General features: G+C 47.7%; 6 protein-coding genes across 6 annotated transcripts; 2 read left to right on the forward strand and 4 right to left on the reverse strand.

Moving 5' to 3' along the window:
• Positions 1–6,907: 6,907 nt before the first annotated feature.
• Positions 6,908–10,348, forward strand: EV420DRAFT_1273486 (glycoside hydrolase family 51 protein; the record flags this gene model as incomplete). The annotated part of the gene is made up of 24 exons (XM_060467763.1): positions 6,908–7,035; positions 7,271–7,296; positions 7,347–7,382; positions 7,447–7,608; positions 7,662–7,999; positions 8,056–8,109; positions 8,231–8,294; positions 8,349–8,382; positions 8,439–8,512; positions 8,562–8,632; positions 8,696–8,735; positions 8,792–8,859; positions 8,909–8,934; positions 8,984–9,042; positions 9,096–9,179; positions 9,234–9,274; positions 9,327–9,381; positions 9,513–9,551; positions 9,609–9,655; positions 9,706–9,726; positions 9,782–9,804; positions 9,857–9,899; positions 9,950–10,078; positions 10,124–10,348. 24 exons carry the CDS (start codon positions 6,908–6,910, stop codon positions 10,346–10,348), a joined length of 1,887 nt encoding a protein of 628 aa, XP_060328334.1.
• A 534-nt stretch (positions 10,349–10,882) lies between these two features.
• Positions 10,883–12,286, reverse strand: EV420DRAFT_1557951 (uncharacterized protein). Its single transcript, XM_060473714.1, has 5 exons — positions 12,209–12,286; positions 12,004–12,149; positions 11,929–11,946; positions 11,088–11,874; positions 10,883–11,028 (listed from the first exon to the last, which is right to left on the reverse strand). Exons 2-5 carry the CDS (start codon positions 12,025–12,027, stop codon positions 10,991–10,993), a joined length of 867 nt encoding a protein of 288 aa, XP_060328335.1. The 5' UTR covers positions 12,028–12,149; positions 12,209–12,286; the 3' UTR covers positions 10,883–10,990.
• A 210-nt stretch (positions 12,287–12,496) lies between these two features.
• Positions 12,497–14,920, reverse strand: EV420DRAFT_1557957 (uncharacterized protein). Its single transcript, XM_060473715.1, has 7 exons — positions 14,831–14,920; positions 14,447–14,781; positions 14,126–14,395; positions 13,995–14,069; positions 13,873–13,938; positions 13,582–13,827; positions 12,497–13,526 (listed from the first exon to the last, which is right to left on the reverse strand). The coding sequence occupies exons 2-7, from the start codon at positions 14,708–14,710 to the stop codon at positions 12,525–12,527; spliced, it is 1,923 nt and encodes a 640-aa protein (XP_060328336.1). The 5' UTR covers positions 14,711–14,781; positions 14,831–14,920; the 3' UTR covers positions 12,497–12,524.
• A 757-nt stretch (positions 14,921–15,677) lies between these two features.
• Positions 15,678–18,444, forward strand: EV420DRAFT_1481990 (uncharacterized protein; the record flags this gene model as incomplete). Its single annotated transcript, XM_060469831.1, has 9 exons — positions 15,678–15,777; positions 15,855–16,140; positions 16,280–16,427; positions 16,493–16,567; positions 16,614–16,664; positions 16,706–17,281; positions 17,361–17,610; positions 17,643–18,041; positions 18,347–18,444. 9 exons carry the CDS (start codon positions 15,678–15,680, stop codon positions 18,442–18,444), a joined length of 1,983 nt encoding a protein of 660 aa, XP_060328337.1.
• Positions 18,445–19,154: 710 nt separating this feature from the next.
• On the reverse strand, positions 19,155–20,567 carry EV420DRAFT_1557960 (alpha/beta hydrolase fold-domain-containing protein). The gene is made up of 5 exons (XM_060473716.1): positions 20,206–20,567; positions 20,095–20,154; positions 19,872–20,034; positions 19,416–19,819; positions 19,155–19,291 (listed from the first exon to the last, which is right to left on the reverse strand). The coding sequence occupies exons 1-5, from the start codon at positions 20,486–20,488 to the stop codon at positions 19,218–19,220; spliced, it is 984 nt and encodes a 327-aa protein (XP_060328338.1). The 5' UTR covers positions 20,489–20,567; the 3' UTR covers positions 19,155–19,217.
• Positions 20,568–20,616: 49 nt separating this feature from the next.
• EV420DRAFT_1557961 (uncharacterized protein) lies at positions 20,617–23,084 on the reverse strand. The gene is made up of 11 exons (XM_060473717.1): positions 22,891–23,084; positions 22,540–22,830; positions 22,334–22,491; positions 22,181–22,282; positions 21,907–22,132; positions 21,798–21,860; positions 21,595–21,747; positions 21,521–21,544; positions 21,362–21,474; positions 21,184–21,305; positions 20,617–21,131 (listed from the first exon to the last, which is right to left on the reverse strand). The coding sequence occupies exons 1-11, from the start codon at positions 22,942–22,944 to the stop codon at positions 20,902–20,904; spliced, it is 1,536 nt and encodes a 511-aa protein (XP_060328339.1). The 5' UTR covers positions 22,945–23,084; the 3' UTR covers positions 20,617–20,901.
• Positions 23,085–26,794: the final 3,710 nt, after the last annotated feature.

A 26,794-nucleotide genomic window follows, 5' to 3' on the forward strand; every position in this document is an offset into this window, starting at 1 on the left:
ATACCTTGGAACCGTTCTGCCAGCAAATTTTCCTGTCTCCCTGTCGTCGCCCAGCGTGGAGGCAGTAAGCAAGAAGTGAGTACCGTATTGGGACCAAATGTCTTGCTGACTAAGCCAATTTTCCATTTGCGGAAGTATTATGCTACCGATCACTTTCCCTTTCATCCGTCCAAGTCCGGCCCTTGCACGTCCCTTGGTACCGGAGTATACTGTCCTTCCATCGTCGGAGAGAGACTGACGGATCCGTGGAAACAAGCTCGCCGACCAACGCGCCATGCCGCACATGCAGATTTACCCGTTACCTTTGATCCGGTACGCGACCGCGGCGCGTTTGAGGTGGAAAAAGTCAGATGCTTACTACTTTGCTCCTCGGTATACTTCTCTTGGGTAATCATCTCGCTACCCATCATTGTTATCATCAGCGCAAATCATCGCCCCTCTCACTCTGGCTTGTCTAAGTCCTGAATTCTCATTTACAATCCACGTGCATCTGGGGAGCCTTCACACTTCGTGGCGTTTGGAAATTGATGGCGACACTTTGCAGCCTTGAAGCCCTGTCTAGTCTCTCTGAGCCTGTCTCCAACCCTGTGCTGTCTTCTCGCCCCTCTCAAAGACCGGTGGGGTGCGCAAGTCTCCTGATTATCACAACCGATAACAGCGTCCTCTTTGTTGTACAAAACAATGTTTTTTTTTACGATGCTACGACCGCCGACCTGTTTCGGAGCGAGCGGTACGTAACATCACTTCCAGGTTTGGCCCACCGGTCCCGGAACCGTTTCAAAGCGCCCTGGCCGTGTATCACTAGGAATTATAGAGCCATACGCCTCGAGCTCTGTAACTCTATTGCATCGCAGTCCATTTATTCCGCAGAAAGCTCATCATCCTGGCCAGAACTTGGCATTCAGATACATCATGATAGGGCCAAATCAATTCATTCACAAAAAACGGAGTGATCTGATCCCTCACTGATGCAACATACCGAACGGGGTAACATTGTTTTCCAATCTCCTTACTTACCATTGTACAATGCATTCGCCAATTGTAAGCAACCATATACCAACGATCGGCCGCCCGCTTCGGTTATCTTAGCGCGACTCGTGGCTGACTTACTCTGTATTTTTGCAGTATCTTCCCTCACTAACTCAACCCTACCTCTATCGTTTTTTGAAATTTCCGTTAAGCCAATATCTCACTTTCTTTAACGCGGATCCAAACTATCTACTGGACCTTTCTTTCCTTTGGAATGCGGTCGTCAAGTCCTTCGGAGAACAGACTCCGTGCACGCTTTATTATCAGGGTGTTCCAGCCTCGTGCGCTCTACTTTGGCGGTCAGCGCCCGTTTGATGCGGCTAATTACCCTTAGCGGTATGCCGTGGAGTGCGCAGCGCTAGTTATTCGGACTTTCTTGCAGTTCTATGTCTGTAACTTGTCTATTATATTGCTCATGTGCCCCCATATACTTCAAAGCTCAAACGACGGCTAAGCGTCCGGGAAGTGAATGGTGGTGAAACGAACTGTCAGTACTGCGTTCAAATAAAACAGCGAGCCAATATATTTTATTTAAATACACGCCTACGCGATTCATGGATTCATTCTGGTGCTTTCCGCGTCAAAACTTTAAGTACAACTCTTCTCCGTTAATTCGACTAGTACAAGTACCGACGGAAATTAATTCAAAATCCACCACGAAGCCAAGGGTGCTTTCACAATTGTATAGGATTTTCGTTCTTTTTTTGGAGGTCAACACCTGTCCAGAACGCCTCTGGGGCGTGGTCGAGAATTGCGGGGATGAGTGATCGGTCCCCAAGAAAGCAATATTTGGCATGTGTTTCCTTGAGGCTTGTGATTTTCTACTTTCATTCATAAAGACCACCACCATCGTGCAGTGGGTCTTTTCTTTTCTTTCCCTTCCAGTATCTCGCGCCTGTGACGGTACGCATCACTTTCACCCTGGCGGAAGCGATTTTCTCCTTCTACGGCGGACCGTGCTTCTTTCGCCAAGATCGCATTACCGGGCGGCACTGCGGGACAAGGAAAACGCTATCTGGGCCGTATGGTATAGTTAGAAGAGAGGTTCGAGAAGAAGGAAGACGGACTGAGAAAGGTGCGTGTATTTTGCCTCGTGCGTTAAATTTGAACTGATTTTTCCGACAGAGTCAGCCTCCGGAGTACCAGGATCATACTACAGTGCTATTTGCGCTACATGGCTAGAGTTAGCCAGAATTGTGCCCTCTATTCTGGTACGTTGTATCCTTCTCGAAAACGAAAATCTCTCTGATTTCATAGTCGCAAGATTCTGTCTAGTGCTGGCTGGTGTCCGCCCGCGTTCCGAACTTAATTTCCGGATGCTACGACTCTCCGAGTAATCACTTTTCAAACCTGGACAAGATCCATGTCAGGCCTTTATGGTGTTCTATTCCCTTGTGGTGGCGGTTTCGTCCCTGGGTTTGCTTCTCGACCTTGGGTTGGCTCATCTGCCGAATGTTTGTACCACATGCCTAGATGGCAGGGAGACTGAGACGAAATCTTCTTCGGGCCGGAGAGCCAGAGGGCTGTTATGAACTGGGGCTGTGTTCTCTACTGGGGGAGAGAGAGATGGCGCTTGAATACCAACTAAGTTCGCATCGCCTTCAAGCGAGGAAGATTTGATACGAAGGAAAGACAGATAAAGATGGCTTGGAGCAGGGAAAGGATCTTTGAGTGGGTACCTTTTCTTCCTAACAGAGCTAGGGCTAGGGCTGATTCTACGATAGATGCTTTGAGTGTCATCTCCGCCGACTAGCATCAAAATTTTCCTCCGCTACACCTCGAGTCCTTCCCTGTTCCCCCTTGAGGCTTCGGAGATGTTTGTGTTCGCAGTTTTCTTCTCGGGGCTGAAACTCCTTATGCGCAAGGCCCTAGCAAGCGCTGGGTGACTCTGAACACATGCTCAAATTAAATGCCGGACGCAAATCACAATAATCAAACTTCTTGGCGGACCGGAAGAACAAGATCACATTGTTGAATTGAAAAGAGCGAAAACGGTTTGGTGGGCCGGAAATACTGCCAGGGTTGGTGAGAGAAGGGGATAAAGACCTGTCCCGCCGGAAATATCGTCGCAGGTGCGTCCGTTCGGGTTTTCAAACGGGATTACGACTGAATAATGACAGACAGATATTGTTGGCTGCTACACTTAGCAGCTCATAGCGTGATACCTACCGCTCATGCCATCTCTTCCGCGTCATTACCCACTACAGCCGGCGTTCATGGCATCTGGCAATGGATGGACATATTACGCGCGCTGACCATGTGTGGGTTATCGCAGACGCGAGCTGTGGAAGATTTTTAGTCTTCAAATTGGACGTTAGAACTCCCCATGGCAGGGTCGTTATGTGTTAGAGTGATTTGATTACCTACCCTTGCTACAGATCTTGGACTAGATGGAAGCGCAACGCCCCGGGGTATTGAGGTGCAGGAGGACCATTACCACCGAGTAGCCGATGCAGCAGCTAGTGTGGACGAGAATTCGCGTCAACTAAACCTGGGGTACTGTCATGCTTGCTCGACCACTCGCGAAGGATGGATTTTATGAGGAGGTTGCAGTTTTGGCCTTCCCTGCACTTCCGGAGAACAGGCCAGTATTCCGGGACGCTGCGGTTAGCCTTAACTTAGATGGGACACCTCAGCCCTTGACCACTACACGGAGCACCTTCCGCGATGGCGTGAACATGATGCTGCCACCATCTTTCAGTGCTTCCGTTCTAGATGTTGAGATGGTTGACTTCTTCACCGCATCATCCATCAGCATCTATCGTAACCCCCGCGAATACATTTGACGATACCCGCGACTTCCACTATCATGGACGCTGTCTTCCTTCAACGACAGATCGACGTGGGCCAAGGTTACAGCATTCCCGGGCCCGGCGCTGCGTTGGATAGATGCACCTGCTATAGAGTCCTTCAAACAACGCCATGTCGGTCAAGTACTTCCGGCTGACTGCGTCCGGTCCGGGCTGGTTAGTTGGCGTCCCCGTGGAACCACAAAGCGCATGGTAGCACTAGCGTCTGACCGACTCTTTATAAGTGCTGTCTCTACGATTCCATTTGGCGGCGCTTTGACTTGTCTGCGGGCCAGATACGTTGGAACTTCACCGGCGGCCTCTGGACGGTTGCTCGCTTTAGACGTATCACAACAGATTAGGATATGTCAACTACACCTACTCCTGGTATGGGCCTGGTCATCGATTTATCTAGCAAACAGGTTGTCGATTTTTACGTTAATGCCCGCATTAGGTCTATCTTTGACGCGATAGGCCTGCCGATCCCTGCGACTTTCAAGGGGATAGAGGCTGATAGTGGGGTAGGGATGAATATGACCGCAGGGTTCAGTCATCACCGTGGTTACGCGCTAGGCGCGTGGTCGCTGGAGGCGACTGGAAGGATCGTCGAGGCTGGCAATGTCACAGAAACTTTCTATACGATGTTCGCCGTATGCCTGACCTGACGGTGAACAAGTTCTACGACTACAAAGCCAATTCTGCATAAGCTTGGCTTGTTTTCGGAACTATCTGCAGAGCCTTATGGGGATGTGTCTTTTACTTCTCTGCAGGTCGCCGCTTCTGTCGATGTTGCCTAAATATGAAGAGTTCTGGGTCGCGCAGACGTATGGGAATAATGGATCGCTACAACTTGGTGCCACCTATGCGCATATCACCGGTAGATGACGCACCCTTGTTTCCGCGGAATCATTCACTGACCAGCTGTTAATATCTCGATGGAACAAGTTGTCCTTACTCTTTGAATGCGCTTGGCAACCGTCAGTTCTCCTTAGGTGTTACCTGCTTTTTGATCCGTCAACACACCCGCTAGCCAGAAGATCATGCCCTTTCAGGTATGCATACGCGATATTCATTTTTTAACATGACTGACTTGAGTCACAGGGATGACAATGGGTCCGTTTGGCGCCCATACAGATCGCAAGGCAACCTATCTACAGGATGGACCGAGTAATATATCTTCGCCGGGTGCAGCACGTGTTGCAGCAGGGGATCCGGTTGACATGCCGTGTTTCAATGGCTTGGAGCCCGTTGCAAGCATAGGAATGACTTGTTCGGCATGTTCGATTCCGTTGGCATACCAGATATGATTGGCTTCACACACTTGATGCAATTGATGGCGGTGGACAGCCGAAGGACAGCACCGAGTGGGATTGGTTATAATTGATTGTCGTTCCTGAGCTTCGAGCTGTGCACCGCGGAGTGGTGGAACAGCTGTTGGAGCTTGTTGATGGTGGTGTCGTCATCCTCCTAGCCGGTTTGCCACCATCCTGTACGCTCGGGTAGGACGGCCAGGGCATTCAATTGAGCACGAGCTCTGGAGTCGTATTGGCGACGGAAACCTTTTCAATTCTACAATGCAAACGGAATTGACGAGCCTAGATATTCAATCCGATCTAGCACCCACTGCCAATCGAAATGATGCCGCCATTTATTTCACCCATCGAGAGATTGATGAAAAGAACGTCTATTTTGTGACGAGTGCTTTGAGGAATCGGTAGACGTGGTCATCTCCGTTTGAGCGCTGAGAGCTCCTGTATTGTGGTTTCCTGAAACGGGAACTGTATCACTCACTATCTCTTCATCAAACTCCACTCGAACACTAGTCGCATTAAAGTTGGAGCCTCGGGAGTCGCTTTTAATCGTATCTGACTGAAGCGTATCTACTGCGATCAGTGAAATCATTGGACGACTCCCTCACCTCTGTAACGCCATTCTCTTCATTTGATGCGGTGCCATACGAGGACAATGGGACCCTCACGACCCCTACCCGAAGTGTATCCATATAGTACGGTGGGGTACGTTATATGCCTGCCCAGGGACGCGTCAGTCTACGGCACAGGGCATTCTGCTGTCATACGTGCCGCGAATACGAATGACTTAATCATCGTGAAACGGCCGAGCACTGAGTAGAGCAAGAGTGGTCGAGATGGTCACAGGTCACACCGGTGTATTCAGAAAGCGCTCTGACGGCGTCGGACATGAAGTGTTTGCCTGGTCCAATTTCTCAAGCGGACCCCATCCTGGACTGTGCACATCGGATCCCACGAACCAGTTGAGGAATAGTTTCAATGGTGACATGGCTGTATTATATGTGGTCAATGCGAACTTGTTGATGGAAGCGGTTTTGGCCATCTACGAGGGTCTTCCGGCGCTCCAGCGCCGTCTCCGTTCAGGATGAAGAATGCGGCGAAATCCTATCGTCTCTTCATCACTTGCGACATAATTTGATGTATATCCCTTCCATCCTTAGAGGGAGCGCCGTTCTCTTCGATTCGAGCCGCGTTGAGAGTCTTACTCGAGTATACATCAACTGGCAGGTCTCCACGTCTTTCCTTGCCCACGGTTCCTAGACTCAAATTCTTTGTGTGGAGCGGCCCAGCCGCATGATCGGTGACGAGATCCTTTGGATGAGAATGAACATAATATCACGACGCAGAATCCTGGTATATTGGAGATCCTGGAATAATTTTTAGCAATGAGGAGAAATTCGGCGAAAGAGCCACTCCTGGTGTATATATACTGCGCGCGAGCCGCTTGTGACGGTAGTAAAACGAAGCGTATGACCCTATGTGTCTCCTTCACCAATCCAAGAGTCAGGAGGATCTTGCACCATGTGATCGCGAACCTACTAAATCCCGGACCGATGGAAGTGTATCAATTTTATTATGATGAAGCGAAGCAGTTGCACCCAACAACCCATATGCTTTTGAAGTGCCACGGGAGAATGGCGGAAATTGCCACTCATGAGGCCCGGGATTGGTCTGGTGGTATTCTTTCTCGCTGCCAACGGTCCGCCTTCCACTTCGGTATAAAGGGAGCCTTCTCTCAGGTGTATGATCCATCTTTATTCGCGTCTCGTGTCAACAGTCATGATACTCCTTCTGGGATTCATTCTGGTTTCTATCAGCTCTGTGCTCTCGCAGACTACAGTCAGTGTCAGCTCGACAGCTAGTCACCCGATTCCGACTACACTATGTGCGTGTATAGTCATGATTTCGTTTCGGCGTCGTTCTATTATTGATACGTCACCGCCCTATTAGGGGGTCAAATGTATGAGGTGATTGCATCCAAATTTAACACTACATTCTGCTAAATGGTAGCGGTTTTAAAGGATATAAGCGTGAGAGCTGTTCCAACTTTTTCGTATCTCATTTTTCTAGAAACTAGATCCCATTATGTAGAACGTGAGTCCCATGCTCATCAACCTGTTTTATGGAGCTGATTCTTTAGAGCGGAGATGGGGGCCTTTACGCTGAATGTGAGCTTCACTCTCTTTTCTCATACCATAGATACTTAGCGATTATTCAGTACTACAGAATCGAGCCTTTCAACAAGTCACTGCCGGTAAGCTAATGATGGCAATATCGGTGTCACTGAGGCCCAGAGCTAAGGTTACTTATCATACCAGGAACCTCCGCCGCGCTTAGAGCATGGTCTTCTATTAATGGTGCCCTCCTTACTGTTGTTGCTGAAACCGAACCGGTATCTTCTGCCCTTCCTAACGCATTGAACGTGACCGTTACAAGTGGTGCAAGTGGTCCGGTCGGATTCGGTAACACTGGCTACTTTGGTAAGGGATTCCCGCTCAATAGTGGACGGACTTCTCCTGATACGCCACTCCAGGCATGAAGATTACGGCCGGCAACACGTATAATGCTTCTTTCTACTATCGTTTCCCCGAGACTTCTGATTTCATTGGAGAATTGGATATTAGTATCCAGATGTCTGATGGTGACATTTTGGCTTCCGCCTCCGTCTCAGTTTCCGGCGACCAAACAAGCTGGAAGCAAGTCTTCGTCACGCTCACCTCAGATACAACTCCTGATTCAACTGATAATGTCTTCGTTGTTACCACCGATGGTGCAACAGCGTCAGGCTTGACCATCAATTTTGCAATGTTTTCTCTCTTTCCTCCTACTTTCAATAATAGGCCTAATGGAATGCGAATCGACATCGCTGAGGTGAGTGAGAATCAATTTCGAATAAACAGGGAACCGCCGTTCAAGAACGCCTTCAGACTCTTCAAGCAATGAAGCCTTCCTTCTTCAGGTTTCCGGGAGGCAACAATCTCGTATGTTGACTCGATATCACCTTCTTGACATCTAATCTGAATCATCTGATCAAAATTTCTAGGAGGTCTACATCCTTCATATTTCTGACCAAGTATCAGGCTGAATTTCCGGCTTCCTTAGGGTCAAAATACGGCCACACGATGGGTCTGGAACGCTACTTTGGGACCTTTGGTCGATAGGCCGGGTCAGTCCTGGTGAATTAATTTTCGGGAGGATATCCTACTGATTTGTTCTGCAGGACGATCGGGAGACTGGGGATATATCAATACAGAGTATGCGTCGTCCCAGATTTTTTGGATGATCTAGAGTCCATGACCATGTCATTTAGCGGCCTTGGACTATTGGAGTACCTGCTGTGGTGCGAAGACTTGGAGATGGAACCCATCATGGCTGTCTGGGCCGGTCAGTTGGATTTTGCGTTATGAAGAGAAGCATTAATCTCAGATCATAGGATACGGCCTTGGAGGCGTGTCTGTCGCAGAGGACGACCTACAACCATATGTCCAAAGTGCTATTGATCAGGTTCGCCTTCTTTGACTAATCTCAGTCTCTGGCGATATTAATTTCGGCATATTATGTGGGTAGATAAATTTTGTCATCGGGGATCCGGCAACCAATGATTACGGTCAGTACTATCTAAACAAGACAGAATGCTCTGGGTCACCTTTATTTACATCGCAGCTGCGCGAAGGGCGGAGCTGGGCCACCCAGAACCGTTCAAACTGACTTACGTCGAGATTGGAAACGAAGTACAATTGAGTGTTTTGCATGTTGTGACCGCATTTAATGGACTCGCAGGATTTCGTGACCGCAGCTGCCAGAACGTGAGCTGACCCTCACGCATGCTGCATTTTACTGACACCAGATTAACAGATATGGCTATCGATGGAATTCATACGTTACTGCTCTGCAGAACGAATTCCCAAGCCTTCGTTCGTTTTTTTCCTTCACTGATGGGTTCGCATACTCACGTGAATTTCATCAGATTTCATTGCGACGACAGACCCTTTCAATCCGATTCTAGACCCAGCACCGACTGAATACGATGTGCATGTTTATCAGACTAGTAGTAAGTTCTAGGACCTGACTTTATTTCCGAAGTTGTACTCAACGATGCATATAGCGTGGATGTCAGAGAATTCGTTCTACTACGATGATTTCCAGGTACGCGGCGTTGCAACTGAAATGTCCGATCGGGTCTGAAATCCGTATGCAGCGAAACGGGACTCAGTACTTTGAGGGCGAGTATGCCACCACCAGAAATGACCAGGGTATGTATCTTTCGGCTACAAGAATGAATTGAATTCCTTCTTATTTGGTTTTAGGATCCACCCTTCAATATTCTACAGTAGAAGGTAAATCAATTCTCCGGTAAATACATAGGAATTAACACGGATCTAAGCTGCTACTGCTGACGCGGTCTTCATGACCGGATTCGAACGTGAGATTTGTATATACTAGATGTGTTTATGCTATGGGTCACTAATTCTTTGTGCAGGAAACGCCGACATCGTCTTCGCCGCTTCCTATGCTCCTCTTCTTCAAGTAAATGCCTCCCATTTTCGCGCTGCTCCAGCATGCTGATTCTCTAACAGCATGCTAGCCAAGCTGACTGGGTACGCATTTCACCTCGCATCCATATCACTCCATACGATATATTTCCCTCAATAGCATCCCAATCTGGTGGTTTTTGAGTGAGGATCTAACTTTTGTCTCTTTCCAAGTCAAAGACTAACAACCCTTCAGCGCAGGAGCAGTATACCCAAGTGTCAGCTACTACGTCCAACAGGTAATATTTACTCGCTGCAATGCTATCAATCTCAGCTGAGATCCAGTAAGCTTTTCAGCGTCTATCGGGGTGATGAATACATCCCCAGCACGCTTCCCGAAAGGAGCGGTACCGTGTTTTGGAGTGTCGTCCGAAAGACGTCCGTCACTCCCAACGAGCTCATCATCAAGGCAAGTTACGTACAGCTGGAGTACATCTCGATTAACTAGCCCAACACTCTCTAGGTCATCAACAGAAACAGCACTGCTACAGATGTGACCTTTGAGTTGCCGTTCAGTGTGTCAAGCACAGCGACAGCAATAGTGCTCACAGGCGGAAAGACATCTGCCAATGTTCCTTCTGACCCTGATCTTGTTCTTCCTCAAACGTCTTCCATTTCAACTGGTTCTATCTTTGATTATTCTGCTCCTGCATTCAGTGTCAATGTTTTGGTTCTTAGCATCGGGTAGCATACAACATCCTCATACGTAATGGCTAGGAGCTTTCTACAATGAGGACTCTACGGTACAATATACTAAGTGTGATAGCTGTTCCGACTGCTTCGTATTTCATTTTCTAGAGACTAGAACCCATTATGCAGAACGTGAGTCCCATCTTTAAAGCGCTTTCATCAACCTATGTGATGAAACGGATTCTTCAGAGCGGAGATGGAGACCTTTACGCTGAATGTGAGCTTCGCTCTCTCTTCTCATCTCATAAGTACTTTTAGCGATTAATGTACTGGAAGTAGTAGATTGGTTAAGTGTCCCTAATACAATGATGTAGACATATTTATATACTAAGGAATGGACGGGGTCATTATTATTCTACAACGTTCCATTATTGTATTCTAGTATTAGGAAGAATGGAGAAAATATGAGTTAAAAACATGAGAAAATACGAGGAAATCAATGCTAAGACCGAGAAGGCCGAGTACGGGATGTGTTGACTCCTGCACCGAATCAGCGGGTACCTACCATCCATAACATGTTGCGTTGTTGTTGTTTTATTTTTTTTATTTTTATTGGGGGGGGGGGTGTTCAAGACAGCTCGAGAAAGTAGATTCTAGCCCGAATTCGAGAAGACTCGTACACTCAACTCTCCGTGCACTCTCATTGTCTTTCCATGTGCGCCCGCCAGCGCTCGCTTACCTTCGCAAGTGGTATGATACTTAAAATGCTATTCGACAGTCCCTTGCGGAAGGTCTTAACAAATTCCACCAAGACCGCATATCACGATCACGACCTTGTGCAGGTTGGTGCACAGAGTCGATAGGGATTTCTCTCGACCCGTACCGGTATAGACAACGTATCCAGTCGCCAACCATGCTCTGCCGCAACGACAGATCTGAGCAGCAAGCTCCGAACAACAAATCCATGACATCTTGTCGTTCTACACAAGCCCGCCATTCGGGATCCCAAAGTAAGATCTTAATCCTGGACATCTGCTCTTCCAGGTAGTATAGGCAGTCCATAATTTCGCTCACATCTCGGCGAATCATATTCATGCGACGAGGAAGATTCTCCATGATGTCGACTCGATAGGAGGATAATTCGAAGAACCTTTTTGTAAACCTGAGAACGTGTTCCACACTACGGGAGCCACGGAGCTCTGAGATCAAGAGCTCCTCAGCTTTATCCAAGACCCTTCCCGAGAAAGGCTGTATTTGCCTGGCTTGTATATGGCTCTTGCGAAGAGCGTGTAAATGGCGCTCGCCCTGATGAAATTCTTCGGGTTGTTCTAACCCCATGATACGGTAACATTGCTTGATGAAAAGGTAGGATTCCTTCCAGGCCGTATCAACGGCATTGAGAAGCTCTACGAAAATATCTCTGATAGTGACGAGAATGGGCAAGATCGTTGTTCGCCGCATTGGTGCGGCGTACGCTGTTTGGGTGAACAAAGACAGTGCGTTGCTGCGGAATGAGACCAGGTCGAGGATGAGAATGTTTATGACGTGGGGGATGGTGGGCAGAGAAGTGTTCATGTTCATGTCCTGCAAGCCACAATAAATTAGCACTGAGTATAGCTTGAACAGGTTACCAGTTACCCCTGACATGCGCATCGGCTAGGGATAAAGGAGTATTCATGACTGTAGGTACTTTCACTGTAAAAGCAGACTCACATGAGTTGGAAAGTGGCTATCCATATGTTTTCACGTCCTCAACAATGGATAGTGTAGCACGTGGGAGATGCAGGATGTTGGCGGGGTAAGAATGGAGCGAGGATGTTATGTAAGTAGAGCACCTCTGTGACGAGGTCTATCAGTTCGGCAAATAGACGTCAATAAGCTGCGACAATTCCGTGATTCTTTCTGAATTCCCGCTACCTTGGTAGTGGGTTATAGACAATTCTGTTTAGCTCTGCGCTGCATTCACTGGTGTCCCTCCTAACTCCAATGTGGCGTGGGATGATTCAGATCAATGGCTTAGCAGCTGATTACTGACGACGCAATTCTGATGGCGACGCTGTTGTGCATTATAGCGGATGAGCCCACAGTGACCAAACTCTCGCCGTTCTACTGTCGTATACGTTCCCGGTGGGAGGGTGACTGGGCTACGCATTAATACGGGATAACTCCTGTAGGGCCCGCTGAGGGGCAAAGCCTGCTACGTCTGATTGTATTTTAATTTAATACATGGTACACTATGATTGACTATTGGATCTTAGTTGCGTCAGTTCCTTTAGTGCCTTTTGGTGTGCGGCGTCGATCTCTAGTACGAATGCCAACAATGCTTCGTCTTTCTTCAACAACTCATTTAATTGCTTCTGCAATTCCCGTGTGTTACCGATGGCGCAATGAAGATCAGCCATCACCCTTGCTAAGTGTCTTTTGCATGTATCGGCGTCCCAATCTTTGATTTCCTCCAACAGCCTGCCATATTCATCGTGGTCTGGACGACCATGAGGTCGCGTAGGGCTCATATTGGTCTTTCCAGAGTGGAAAAATTCGTTTGCGAGTGTCGGAAATGTGTTTTTTGAGGGGTCATCTGCGGTTGGGGTTGGTGATCTTGAATCGTGTATGGTCAAGGATCTGCTGGCAGGTACAGAGAGCATAGGACAGGTGATTATAGATTCGTTTCCTATTGTCGTGTCGTCGCCTCTTTCGTTTAGAGGAACAGGGGGCATGGTTACAGGTGGTGATTTATCTGACCTCGTTTGTTGGATTTCTGAGAACGGTGTCGGCATTTCAGGGTTTAAGGAAGATGATGACGGGCGAGGGGAAAGCGTGGTTCTGGGTGTCAACTGTGCTATCCGCTCAGCCGAACCCAAGTTCTGATGAGGAGTGACTTTGGTAGGGTACAACAATTTCGATGTACTCGATCTCGTCGCTGGAGTTTTCGGTGAGTCCATCTTCTGCAGGGTTAATGTGGGTCTAGGTCGTGTCAACGTGTTCAAAGCTTCGGCAGGCGGATCTAGCATTTCATCCTGTGAATCGACCTCGTCGTCTTCATCCGCTTCTAAATCTACTTTGACGCGCCTTCGTGAGGTCGAAGGAGACTCGGAGCTGCGTTTTCGTTTTCGCCCCCTTTTCATACTATTGCCACTAAACGTGCACCGTTTGGCTTGCAGATGGCACTCCCGACATTTCGAATGGTCCTCCGAGTTTGGCCAATGACAGGCGACTTTATGACTGCAAGTTTTGCACTTAGAAAAGCGAACATCAGTTGTTTAATGTCTCATTTGAATATCCAACACTCACAGGCATGTTTGCTTCTGTAGGAATCAAGTCCCAAGTGGAAATGTCGACTTTTGATACTTTGGTCTTTGATAACGTGCGAGAGTTACCACGGTGTACGTTCAAGAAAACCAGTTGGCACCAAAGTTCAAGCCCGATTTTTGATATAACCTTGTCCTTGTTAGCTGGGCCCAAGTCAACGACTAAGTCTCGTAATTGGGTAAGCCATTCAACAGACGGCTGTTCTGATGGGGTAGCGTTCAATGAAAACTGTAGACGGTTTAGCTCAATCACATTGATCACTTATTGACTCACCTTCTTCCATAAGTCATCCTCGTTCGCTTTCTTTCTGACTTTAGGAGGGCCAAAGCGTAGCGGTACCTACAAAACAAATAGGTGGTTTAATGCCAGCGAAAAAGCAAGGAGATGAAACCTACAGCATTCGACAACACTCCCGGCAGTTCCTGTGGTTTTGGTGGCGGTTTTGGCGTTGACGCACAAGTACCAATCCCCTTCAAAAAGTTGTAGTCATTACACCGTACACGAAACTGAAAATGACAGCTCGCACCAATGTATGAGAGGCCGCCATAGACGTCGTCGTCTGTCTTCTCACCGCCTTGGATCTGGTACTTTGCCCATTCTTCATGCTTCCTGTCGGAGTAGATCCTGTTGACGATCTCTTCCCCATGCCGGGTTCAGTGTTTTGAACAATTTGTATGTCTGTACTGGCGCTAGGAGTTTGGATTTGGACGACTTTGGGAGGAGGCGCATCCCAGAGCACATGTCCCTCCACAACGCGAACTGAGTGTAAACATTGTACTGCCTCTGTGACTGTGTTCTTGAGATGATGCTTCAGTTAATGGCCAGTCTCGGAGCGTCGAAGTTTTACCTGAGCAGCAGTAACCAAGTCCCATTGCACCGATGATCTATTTGATTCCAGTTCCATCCTCTTTTCAACGTAGTCCCTGATGGCGTCGTTGATCTTGTCAATATCGTTGGGCTTCGTGCCTTGCTTAAGCAAACCTCGCATTCTAAGTTCATCTTGTCCAACCATAACGAAGGTTTGGAGTTCCACCGCATGTTCAACAACACTGGCGAGAGTAGTCATGGCAATCAGGAATGAACCATTGAAATTCAGAAATATTTGCCACATCCATCATGTTATCGGAGAAATAGTACCGCTATGACCCGCATTGTCGCCGCTACTCCAAGGGAACGACTGGACTGCATGTGTGATCAGAGATAAATTACTACTAAAGACCGATACACTTACTGAAAATGTCTCAAGATCAACACCATCTATAAGATGAAGAACTTTGATGAAAATGCTGACGCTGAACGTCGGAATAGAAGCGCGACTGCTCCCTGGTACGAAGTACTGTCACGAGTAACAGGAGTCACTGTAAACAAAGTGACAAACAAAGAAACAGCCACACCGAAAATTTGACTTTAACAGAAATTTATGTGTGGCGCGCCGTTCAAATTCACCACACATAGAAAGTCCGATGACATACGGCTCGGGGAGCTGTCAAAAACTCGGCTACCATCCATCCTCCCTAAGACCTTCTACTAACGTAGCAGGAATTATTCAAATAACGCCTGCAAGGCCCACATCAGGGGCAAAGCCTGCTACGTTGACCCCTCTGGAAGCCTTGTTCTTTATATAATTATGATGGTTTATAATAAACCAAGTTTATGTATAATTGATTGATCCTGCGAGGTTTACTGGCTATATTTCCTGCAGGAGAGATTGAATCAAGGCCCAAGGGTTATTCAAACGTTGGCTTGCAGAAAAAACTCGAAGTCATAATCAATAATAGTTAGCATTCAAAAATAGTAGTATGAATGAGAGAGTACTACTCCTTGAAATGATTCACTCAGCGGTGGTAGCTTCTGCTGCTGAGAGAAAAAGACTCGCTCGGTGGCGGCATTCTGCCGCCACCAGCTCGCATTTCTCTGAGTTCAGTCAGAATCCTTGGCAAGATCGGCCGAACAACGCCGCAGAAAGCGTGATAGTAACAGAGGGTCACATGTAAACAGTGACAAGCGGTGACTGTGCCACCCCGAAATTCTGACTTAAACGGAAATTTTGAAGCGCTGGGCCGTGAGTTCTTCCACAAATGGAAATTTTTATGACATCGGACTTCGGGTTAAACTCAAAACTCGGCTACCACTATCCCTCTATAAGACCTACTACTAACGTAGCAGGAATTAGAACACGTAAGTGGTGTACTCAAGTCGGAACTCGAGTGTTCTTCGAGCTAATCCACATTCAGATACTTCCGATTCTCATCCAGCAGTTCTCCAGTCGCAAGAATTGACGCAAATTGACGCTGTCGCTAAGGAGGCTGTTGTACAAACTATCTCTCACGGAAGATGCCCTACTGGAGCATACGACCCAACTCGCCCATGCGAGCGCGGAGCTTACCAAAGCGAACTGCAGAAAGGGCGTATGATTTGGTCGCTCGAATCCGAGGGAGGGAGGAGGAGGAGGAGGAGGAGGAAGTTTTGGGAAAGGGACTGGGAGAGGCAGCTCGGAGAGGCGCAGGAACACAACAAGATGTCTAACCTTGTCGTTAGCGAGTATGCTGATCACGTTCGCTCGCTCGATGGGAAGACATCCATGTCATCCCGTTTACAGCCAAGCACAAGTCTTTCCGAAGCAAAATCTGACGCCCACAAGCTGTTCGACGATTTTTCTTTCTGGTCTCCTCTTTCATAGAACAGATCACCTCGAAGGCGAACTTGTCATTGGGTATTTCAAGTATGAGGTGGAGATAAGAAACAAGGAGAACGATAGGGTAGAACTCGCGAAAGCACAGGCTGAGCTAGAGAACCTGAAACTGGAAGATAATTCGGCTGCAAAAATGGTGTCAAGATACATGTACGTCGCTTTGCTCTATAGCAGACGCCTGTTTCTGAATGTCACTGACAGGAAATTCTCGCAATTGTCTACAAACTGGCATTTCAGGCGTCACTTGTGTCCATCAAGGAAAGGCACGCTGCGATGGTCAATACTCTGAGCACACAGATATCCATCCGTATTGTCATCTCAGCTCGACCAGTCCCGCGCCGATACTGAAAAACTGAGGCTTGCGTTGGACCAAGTGGGTGGCGACGTCATACGAGAGGCATTTGGTCGTCGTAGAGAGGTTTCATTAAGAATTCGCATGGTTGCTCGGGAAGAGAGCATCGAGGAGTGGCTTCGACGATGAGTGTTATGCGCAAGATCATCGAGCGAGGAGATGATGCGAGCACGCTTCTGGAGAGGATGCTTCGTGATGCTCATGGGTTTGCATCAGACCTCAATGGCTTCTCCGAGTCTATGGGCCAGATTATTGTGGCTGAGAATGCCATAGACACTTTGATTGAAGAGTTACGAATACAAACTGCTTGGAGGCTCGAATTGGAGAAGTTGGTCGTACTGCTACCCATTCCTGTTCACCAGAAAAATATTCCTGAACCCCCAGCTTCAGAAAAGACGAGAGAAGACCCAGAAGAGGCTAGGGCAACATTGGAAGCAGAGGAATCGGATTCCCTCCAGGAAGAGTCGAAGATGATAAATGTTCATCGACGTTCTCCTCGCTCAGTATCGCAGTCTACATCCATCATTGATGAACTTGCCCCTTCCTCAACCTCAACCTCAACCTCCACTCTGATTACATCGGATCCTATACCGTTTCCGACAGAGGATGAGCCGTCTTTACCTGCAGAGGTCGAGCAGGTTAGTCGGCGTTACGATAATATGCAACAGACGTTCCGATTGCCATCGCATACTTCAAGAATCAACTAACTCCAATCAGGTCCTTCACACGGCAACGGAACAGCTGGATGACTATGCAGAAGACGCTCGTGTCAAAATGGAAATCCGCATCGAGGCTGACGAGACTCTTGTGCTTGGGTTTGAGACAATTTTAACCGTCCTTCTCAGAGTGTTAGCCGATAAATCCGGAGAGTCACAAACTCTGGAGGAGGTGAAAGCGCGAAACGACGCGTTCATTTCGGGCTCTGATCCAGTAAAGAAAACCCAGCAGAATCTCTCTCAGAAGCTAGGTGATATACAGCATGATATTGCGGCCATCAAGCGAACTTACATGATCTTGACCTTCTTTCGCCTATATCCTCATCTCCTTCCTCTACTGCTCCTGGGTGGATGTCCTGGACCTCCTCTACTACTGCGTTCGGAAACGTCATGACTAATCCGAAACTGCGACAAGCACAGTCTATGAAATTCCAGACGCGAAAGGATCTCTATACAAATTTCGGCCTCTGTGTCGTTTCTCCACCTTTTTCTTCGGTGTCCGTGGAGAATCAGGGACCGAGGCCAAGACCTTTAAGTGCCATGTATAGCCTTGGCCTGGCGAGGGATGCGAGCGGCACGCTGGGCAGTGGGTTCATTCCGCCCACTCCTCGGGAAAATCATGTAGAGGAGACGGAAGACGGGGATGACGACGACGACGGCGACGTTGAAGGAAATATTACCTGTGATTATTTATTCGTTAGAGTTATAGCGATTGTGTTTCATTCGGAAATGCACAGTCAATTTATTCCCACTACCTTACGGCGCTTACGGAAAACCTTGAGAATCGGTCGTGTCTATTTTTATAACGCACTGTGCTATTTCAACCGTTAATTCACATAACGCGTAACGGGACCCCGTGAAGTGAAGCTCCTAGTATTTTCCATAGTCCAATATTTTTTGTTGTGGACCCATTCATTCGCGTGCTCCATCGTCATCTGTGAACATTCTCTCCCCATCTGCACTGTGTTTGACTGACCCCTATTCAAGCTAAACGCCGCTACTCTGCTTTCGTGCATACATTGACTGGACCGGTTACGAGGCCAGGCGATCGGGCTGAGGTGCAACGGGGCTTCGGGAATGGGTAGTGGTAAGAACAGAAAATATGCTGGCAGCAGACGTGTGGATAGGGTAGATATATTATCCACAATCAAAGCAATGGAGCGGCCTACATAATGCTAGTGACAATCCTGCATTGCAAAGTTTGGTATGCCATACAGTGATATGGGTGTGCGCGTTGTCCGATGGCCCGTACCACCGCGCCTTTGGAAATTTGGTAAATGAGCGAAACAGCAGTGACAGACGAAAAGAAAACTCACAATCACTTGACAATCCGAGTACACCTATCAACGCCGCGCTACCAAGAGTGGCAAAATCTAATTCAAACAAAGCGCCCATGAAATGGACTGTCCTAGTATCCAATTGCTATCGAGTGACGGTTGGGATCATTAAAGTACGATTGGTTGTCGCCGTGAGAGCCACTAGCATCCATGGGACTACAAGATGAGGAAAGTCGGCATCGGGACTCCAATGCCAATGGAGGACATGTTAGGAAAAAATACCTACTGGGAAAGCCAGTCGTCGGTTTTTTGATGAGAAGACTTTGCGGGTTAAGAGGACAAGCCACCGTCCTCACCAAACTACACACCACCTTCCTCTGATCGGTGTCTGTCAGTGGACACCGCTTGTAGGGTATCGATTCGATCGAGAAATTCGTCAGTGATGCCAGCATGTTTACTGTAGGTATCGTATACTCTGTCGCCTCAGCATGGGAATGGAAGGTACAGATTAGATTAATCGTCCTGTATGCACCGACAAGCCAGGGTAACAGTTCCGAGCCCTAATAGTGAACAGCTACAAGCTATATCGTACCGAAAGCTTTTCCAAGCGCAGTGGCCGCATCCGAAACCAACTTTGCCCCGATCTTGAGCACACTAGAAGTCTTGTTAGTAAAGGATCCTCTTAATCGGGTCAAAAGCTTTTTACTTACCCTGCAAAAATGCGGTACAACGCGAATTGTCAGTCAGGACTCTGGCATCAAAGTCAGAGATATACGGACCGTCCATTGCCATAATTGGGTGCGGCGCGCTCTTGTACACCACTGTCTCTACCTCGACGCCGAGCTCTTTCATCTTTTTCCCATACTGAATACCCTCCTCCCTTAAGATATCCAATTCTGCAACAGCGATCCAAGCCTTGGGTACCCTTTCCAGCAGTTCTTTCGGCGCAAATGCAGGCGATGCGTCCCATTTCGTCCAGTCTCTGGGATCTGGAAGATAATTTGACTTGAACCAATTCATCCTTGCCGGAGTAAGCCATGCGGTATGTTCGTTCTCTTTCCAAAGGGTTTCGACGGATGCTGTATTATCGGTGACAGGAACGATGAGGAGCTGGAAGATAAGTGGGATGGGGGGTTGCATTTCTGCGGCCTTGAGGGCAAGGATAGTAGCGAGATTTCCGCCACTTGTTGAAGGGAGATGAACAATATTCAGTGCTTAGGAAGCAGGAGACACACCTGGAGGACCCACCGACAGCGATTCTAGTCGGGTCTATGTTGAGCTGATATTTCCCATTCTCAGTCGCCCAGTACAGCGATTCCATAGCATCTTCTACAGCAAGTGGATATTTATCCTCCGGAGCAAGACGGTAGTTCACGGACATGACAACGCATTTAGCATCTGCGGGTGAAGATTAGCATTCTGTCATGATCGCAACGCAGTACTACTCGATCTACTAACGAACACACATGTTGGTGGCAAGAGAGTTTTCGCTGTTGATATTGCCGAATGTCCATCCACCTATCATATTTGTGGTGAGATTGCTCTATGCGACTTTGATTCCATTCTCACCTCCGTGGAAGTAAATAAGTAGCGGCCACCCTGATGTCGGGGCTTCTCCCTCGGGAGTGAAAGCCCGAAAATCACAATGAGTTAGTTTAAAGTCCTGTGTCTTACCAACAGGCAACAATGGTGAGCCACCCGGAACTGCAGGCGCGTTCCTCAAAGTAGGATCCCACGAGGGTAGTGTGTGCGGAGGCGTTATATAAATCAGTGTGCTGTTGTGAAACTCCAGATATTCTGGATCGAGACGAGGAATAATGGAAGGATGGAGGGGTTGCTTGGGTTCGGGCATAGTCTAGGATGGGAGCTGCAATGCAAGAAGAGAGCGATTAGTAGTACGATAAGTACTTGTGATCAGGAGTGATCAGTGCTACTTGACTGACCGGTCCGTTGTTTCCGACTCTGCCGTCAAATCCAATCATACGGCATTGGCAACAGGAAATACCTTCCTGTGTTATTTTTGGCTGACTCCCTTATTCAATCAGAGTCCACGCGGTTTTCATGTATCATACCGTTCAAAATGCAGAGAGCTTTGATATTTTCCTCTCTGCTTCCAATAACCCATACATCTGGAAAAGCTCGTTACATATCGCACTGCGAACCCAAGAAAACGAAGTAAAAAGTCCGAGCACCCACAATCTAGTGCATACTCTATGAAATCGAAAATAGTCCTGTGTTCATCAATGTCTTCAGGTACGGTAACTACTACCAACGATCTTTCTTCACGCCGATAACACCACCGTAGCTCGTATCATCAGCATGAAGCGTAGGCAGGAAGTACGTCGACAGAGGCCTATCGAGCTCATCGGAACCCTTAAGGACATGAAGTGGAACCGGGAATTCAGGCAGCGGCGCCTTCTCAATATCCATGTCCTCACGATGTTGAAAGACCTCCGGGGCAAAATTGGACGATGCCAGCACGGATTCGGCGTTCACTTAAACGGGACGTATTAGGAACTATTAGGCGTAAAATGCGGATGAACGTACAGTACTGCGCCAGCCCTTGATCAAAGTTCCGTAGACAAACGATGCCCAAGATTATGCAGGCGACGATGACGATCATGAAAGAGACCGTGAAGCAGGCAAGGTTAGGCCACATGACAAACGTCCTAAGCAAATATTAGCTATTCATATGAAATGATCACAAAACGAGGTGGTTGAGTACCATTGATAGACTTGAGAATAGAACATGATACTCTCACACAAGAGGAACACGAAGCCGATAAAGATAAATGTGAACATCCATTTCTTTCTCTCGTACCGAATCGCATACCATCCCTGTCGACGGTCAGAGAGTAGAAGAGCAGCACAATAGCATCGTTACCAGTATCATCCATGGGACAACCATCTAAAGAGGTTCAGCAAGGGAATACGAGCGTCAATAGATAGAATACGTACGACAGTGTAGAATATGAAAACACTTTCATAAACCTGCGTATGTTCGGAGATATATTTAATATAAGTGTTGAACAATTGATCGATCCAAAGTCCCATTCCCGCCGGAAGGATGTAGACCTCGAGCTGCAAGCATGCTTGTATGGCCATGAAAAACTATGACCCCGGTAAGTGGCACATCATAAACAAGTACCAGATCTCTCCACCTTGTGGATTCTGAGGATATGAGCTGGTGCACCAACACATTTGTATGATTGCACAGCGTATACCTGCCTCAGTTGTTAGTGGAGAAACACATATGAAATTATAACAAACCCTAAGGACTGTCCATATCATGATGGTCAAGGCGGTGAGATTCAACACAAGGTCGGGGATCTCCAGCGACGAACGAGTACTGAAATACGTTGGGAAGAAATCAACAGAACACGGTGTGCCAGGATCACTGAGAAGAGCCTTGTACACGCTCGACAGATGATGCGTACGCCAGATCGCGTATGCAGACCATGCTGTAAGCAGTATCCGGGCACCGATCCCAGCGAGACTGAGATAGATCAGTACATGAACGAGATGGACAGCTTTATTTACGTACAGATGAGGCACGGAATCCTGTATCATGGCAAGGACGGAGATGCCAAAGAGCCAGAATTGCAAGAAGACAAACGCAAGGTTTTCCCGACGAAAATTTGACAAGCTAAAAGCAAGGTTCAGTGAATGAAAAAAATATAGAAATGACGAGACGTACTCTTGGGATGGTAAAAGTAGAGTCTGGATGCAAATCTTGCTCAAGGTTATGTCACTGCTTTCGCCGAGCGGGCTGACAGACACTGTGTCATCCGAGGCCTTGATGGAGAAGCCTGAACCATCCAGACCAGCGCGCCAGATACCATTGTTCTCAGTAATCTGAAGAAAATGTGAGATTAAGTTCACTGATTCTTTGTGGTGACGCACGTTCTGGTCGTTATCAATGGACATGGCTGACGGAGGCCGGTTAATCGTAAAGACATCCGAACAAGAACCGTCGTTGTGAGGAAGGAAATTACACACCCGTAGGGTCGAACCCGCGAAGAATGTATGGTTCGCCGGAGGAACATTGGCGGCGATGGTAATATGACTGAGCAATGTGCTGTATCGGGAGTCGACTGAGAAAAGTAAGGATTGGATGGTCCCCTGGGCAAAGCAGTGGAAAAAACCGAAGAGAAAGAATATAGTGGTAAGTCGGTTGAGAGTGATACGGGTATACTGCAGTGTCGTTGCTCGTCATTTCCGAATTTTGCATTCGAGAGAAATAAAAGAACGTACTAATGCCTCCAACTTCCATTTCAATGACCTTCTCATCGTAGCAAATGCTGCCATAAAGATACAATCTTGACTCGCAAGATGAAATCTAACAAAAGACTAGTAAAAGAACGAAATCCCGAGAAAATGCCTTGAATGCAGGCCAGCCGCGTCAAGGAACGACGAAGGTGAGTGTAGAAGGAAGGAAAGAAAGAACGTGGAAGGGTGGCGTGACTCTACCTGACGTCCCTTCTTCTCCTACTCCCATCATCAATTTGTCGACATCTCAACGGCGGCAGCGCCGTTATGCAATGTTCCTTCTTATTCGTAAGATTTAACTCAAGGGGTTAGGGGGCAATCTAATAACGGAAATCAATACCGATGATGTATCATTAATTCAAGCTCTCCCTGGGAACATCACCGCAATCTCAGGCCCTCTTGTTCCCTTAGGATAAACAGCACGGCCACGGTGAGTAATTTCCATACGTTGCTAATCCTGGATCTGATTTCTGAGCTCCTAGTACTGACGATGATAATGCTGGACTCCCCACGTTCAAAATATCGAGTGTTATACATGACAACCATCACTACGTGCCTATATAATATGCGGACTCCTCGGGCAGATGTACGATCTGAACTCTGATTAAGATTCGTTCTCGTCGTTAAACATCTCTTGGACCTGTCTCTTTGGTTGCCCTCTCATTGGCTGCGGAGTCGGTAGAAGATCTTCAAGATCTGGTACCCGAACGAATCAACACACAAGGTGGGACACGTTGTTTACGCCTTTCTTCTGATAGCCAGAGGTTTATGCTACCGCAGCAACTACCATCTCTATCAGTCCGTTAGGCGCTGAAATCATCTCCCGGACAGAACAACTGTCAAAGTCGGGTCGGGGCTCTAATGCCGTCCTTTCAATATGGAAAGCCGAATAACAAAGGGCGTGGAAGCCATGTGTTCCAATCAGAACAAAAACAGGTCGTGGAACCCTCATGGTGAGCCATGCATGAAGTCGACGTCCATCACATTTTAATTTCCCTCAATGAAACCCGCCTTACAAGGCGATGGTCAAAAGAACCGACATGGCGACTGAGGATCGGGCTTGAAGGCTGAGGTGCTTTGTCTCGCAAGTACTGGAAACAGGCTGAAAGAACGCATAATAGCCTCATGTTTGGTTCCGTTTTCTTTACTCTCAAGGTATCTGGCGACTCATGTTGTCCTGCAACTGGTTGCGAAGATAACTTGATTTCCGGCAACGATCCAACAGGTTCTTATACTTACGTTATGCGTGCGGAAGGAACGGAAGTAATCAAAAGGAGTCAAAAGGTGAGTACATACGTACGAGAATCCTAATGGTGACTAAGTTTCCAGTAGACTGAAGCTCTGAATCCAACGCACGTGTAGTTTTTATAAGTGTCATGCAGCTCGAACCCAGCCACAGATTTTGGTGCTTCCAGAGACTGTTACACTAGGAAGTCAGCCAGAAATTTGAATGGCTTCTGGGCCGGGACACTTTTTTGCCTTTTCCTACTCGTATAAGCTCTTTGTGCTGTATGGACCGTAGCTCACGGAGCACTCATTTCGACGAATGGTGGTCTAGACGACACTCGATTCGATAATGGGAGGTGTCGTGCATATGATCCTCGGGTGCTGCAATAAAGACAAAATCGCAAGAGGACGACCCTCGACAGCTTTGCCCCAACGCCATCTGTCTGCAAACCTGCCGCGCAACAACATAAAGGTTTCGAGCAGTAGACATTGCCACAAACTTGATATATACTTTAGGCGCTTATTTCCTAGTGAGTTTTGTGCCTACGACGAGGCGAAGTTTGTTGACTTCTGGAACTTTGTCCTGAAAGGCTGTGCGTTGATTCTGTACCGAGTCTCGAGATGAGCTACCCCCCATCCGATCTGATCCCGTCATGAGGCAAATTTTGCGAGCATCGTCTACTTATGTCCTCCTTGGCGTAACCACTGCGATATGTTGCATGATTTGGCGTACTCCACAATGACGATCATTTCGAATATCTTGACGTGTATGAAGGCGATTCTGGATCGCCGTAAGCAAGCGTCGGGTTTTCCACTGTTGACTATCCGGTGATTCATCCCGTAGAAGACGTCTCAATTCATGACACACATCCAAGACGTTTTATATCGGACCGCGAGCCCAAGACAATCGAAGATGGTGCGAACTGGCTGGTTCCATCAGCTACAAAAGTAAACGTGATGCGGTACACTCTCGAAGCGACCATTCTAAATCGGACGAAATCACAGTGGACAGCAGATCTAATTGTGATCAAGGTTTTCGATCATAGCAAAATGAGTCGGGTGAAGTGAGGTCAGGTGAGGGATATTTATTCTGGTTATCCTGTCCCTGAGAAGTAAACCAACCAGAGTCCATACTACGCAGTGCAATGGGAGCGGACACTCTCTGACCAAACTGATTCAGCGTAGCCCCCACAGCATGTGGCCTCTCAGAATTAGCTTCGGAGGTAATCTACTTTCTGACAAGTTTATATGTCTACAGCGGTGCATTATGCTAGGTCAATATAGAGAGGTTATCTGCTATTCCTAAGCACATCGTAAGCATATCTTCCCAGTGTTGGAAGGATATCATGGTACATCGATATCAGGTGCAGCAGTCCAAGAGGTGTCTCTGCGCTGTTCCTCAATGCCAGGTATAACTTCTACACATCAGCGAGGAATGAGGCTCGTAGAATCCCCCTTTGACGGTAAAGCCGACGCATTTTGCTGTGGTCAAAAGCACGGGTCACAATGTTTTCTGTGTTCGCATAGTTTCCGTTCCATCAGCACTAATTAGTCGCCTGACAGGAATGTTACAGAAAGGTCTCCGGTGATGAGCGAGAAGGTAAGCAAATACACAAGGATCCTAGCGGTGACTGACGGTGATTGACACAGGTAGATCAGTATCATGTGAAGCTCGGAATCTAACAGATTTCTCTGGACGCACGTGTGCATCAACGAGCATTCCGAGTCCTGTGTTTACAGGATTCTTTCGGTCTGAGCATCTCTGTGGTGGTGAGTTACAGTTCGACAATTTCCTGCTGCCGTTTGCTGTGCCGTACATGCCGACGTTGTCGTCACGTGGGACACCGTTACGCAAAGTTAACCGGGACCCGGACCGCATTGTTCTTTCTTGATACCCTTTTTTCGGATTACCCTTGAACTTCACACCTTTCCGAGACGCTTCACCCTCACGCGGTTCCGGCAGCCACGCGACAACTTGCCTTGTTCCCTCCTGGATATGCATATTTACTTTCCTCACGTCGAGGCCGGGATCTCCGATTAAATGCTGCGCACCTCCATCCAATGTGTATCTTCCTCCAAGATACTTTTTGCTGTCTTCGAAGGGCCCTTTCCTCACGCTAACAATGGGACAGAACATTTTATACACTTTAATGCCAGTTGGATTTTTCCATCATTATTGCCTGCCCTTTTCTCCTTGCTCAGCTCCCACTTGTTTTCCGTTCGGCCTATCTTCCTCAACAGCTTCAGCGCTCTCCAGTCAACTATCGATAACTTTGAAAATGTTGGGACTTCACCTTTGGAATAACTAACAAGCCGCAGGTTTAGCATGGTTTGATACAACTACAAGGCAAATTTTGCGAAAGCTGAATTTCTGCCCTTCATGTAACGGGCTTACCAGTGCGTTGTATTGAAGCGGTGACGTCCGGGTCTCGCAATACATCGTAGCCTACAGGGATCCAGACCGTTGGATGGCTGAATACAATGGCGGTAAGGGTTGTCAATAATTATAGAGCCTTGACTAACTATTGGTCGTTCACGAGTGAACCTAGGGTCGGGAAAAGTCACACGTATAGTATGGCACAGACTTGTCCCGAAGAATGCCCATCTCTACTGATGAAAATGGCACGAGATGGGAACGTTGGTAGCCTGTGATCACCATTTC

The sequence above is a fragment of the Desarmillaria tabescens genome, assembly GCF_030435595.1.
Source record: "Desarmillaria tabescens strain CCBAS 213 chromosome Unknown EV420scaffold_29, whole genome shotgun sequence".
In the NCBI taxonomy this organism is placed as follows: domain Eukaryota; kingdom Fungi; phylum Basidiomycota; class Agaricomycetes; order Agaricales; family Physalacriaceae; genus Desarmillaria; species Desarmillaria tabescens.

Excerpts from the sequence above, each read along its gene's own strand:
- EV420DRAFT_1557951 (XM_060473714.1), bottom strand. The coding sequence starts at position 12,027 with ATGGATAGCCACTTTCCAACTCAT. Across the intron at positions 11,029-11,087 it reads GCGGTCTTGGTGGAATTTGT|TAAGCGAGCGCTGGCGGGCG; the intron begins TAAGACCTTCCG and ends CACTTGCGAAGG.
- EV420DRAFT_1557957 (XM_060473715.1), bottom strand. The coding sequence starts at position 14,710 with ATGTGGCAAATATTTCTGAATTTCAATGGTTCATTCCTGATTGCCATG. Across the intron at positions 14,396-14,446 it reads ACTTGGTTACTGCTGCTCAG|AACACAGTCACAGAGGCAGT; the intron begins GTAAAACTTCGA and ends CATCATCTCAAG. Across the intron at positions 13,828-13,872 it reads AGGATGACTTATGGAAGAAG|TTTTCATTGAACGCTACCCC; the intron begins GTGAGTCAATAA and ends AACCGTCTACAG.
- EV420DRAFT_1557960 (XM_060473716.1), bottom strand. The coding sequence starts at position 20,488 with ATGCCCGAACCCAAGCAACCCCTCCATCCTTCCATTATTCCTCGTCTC. Across the intron at positions 20,155-20,205 it reads ACTTATTTACTTCCACGGAG|GTGGATGGACATTCGGCAAT; the intron begins GTGAGAATGGAA and ends CAAATATGATAG. Across the intron at positions 20,035-20,094 it reads TGCCACCAACATGTGTGTTC|ATGCTAAATGCGTTGTCATG; the intron begins GTTAGTAGATCG and ends CTTCACCCGCAG.
- EV420DRAFT_1557961 (XM_060473717.1), bottom strand. The coding sequence starts at position 22,944 with ATGGCAGCATTTGCTACGATGAGAAGGTCATTGAAATGGAAGTTGGAG. Across the intron at positions 21,861-21,906 it reads TGATATGGACAGTCCTTAGG|GTATACGCTGTGCAATCATA; the intron begins GTTTGTTATAAT and ends CAACTGAGGCAG. Across the intron at positions 21,545-21,594 it reads TTTTCATATTCTACACTGTC|ATGGTTGTCCCATGGATGAT; the intron begins GTACGTATTCTA and ends GAACCTCTTTAG.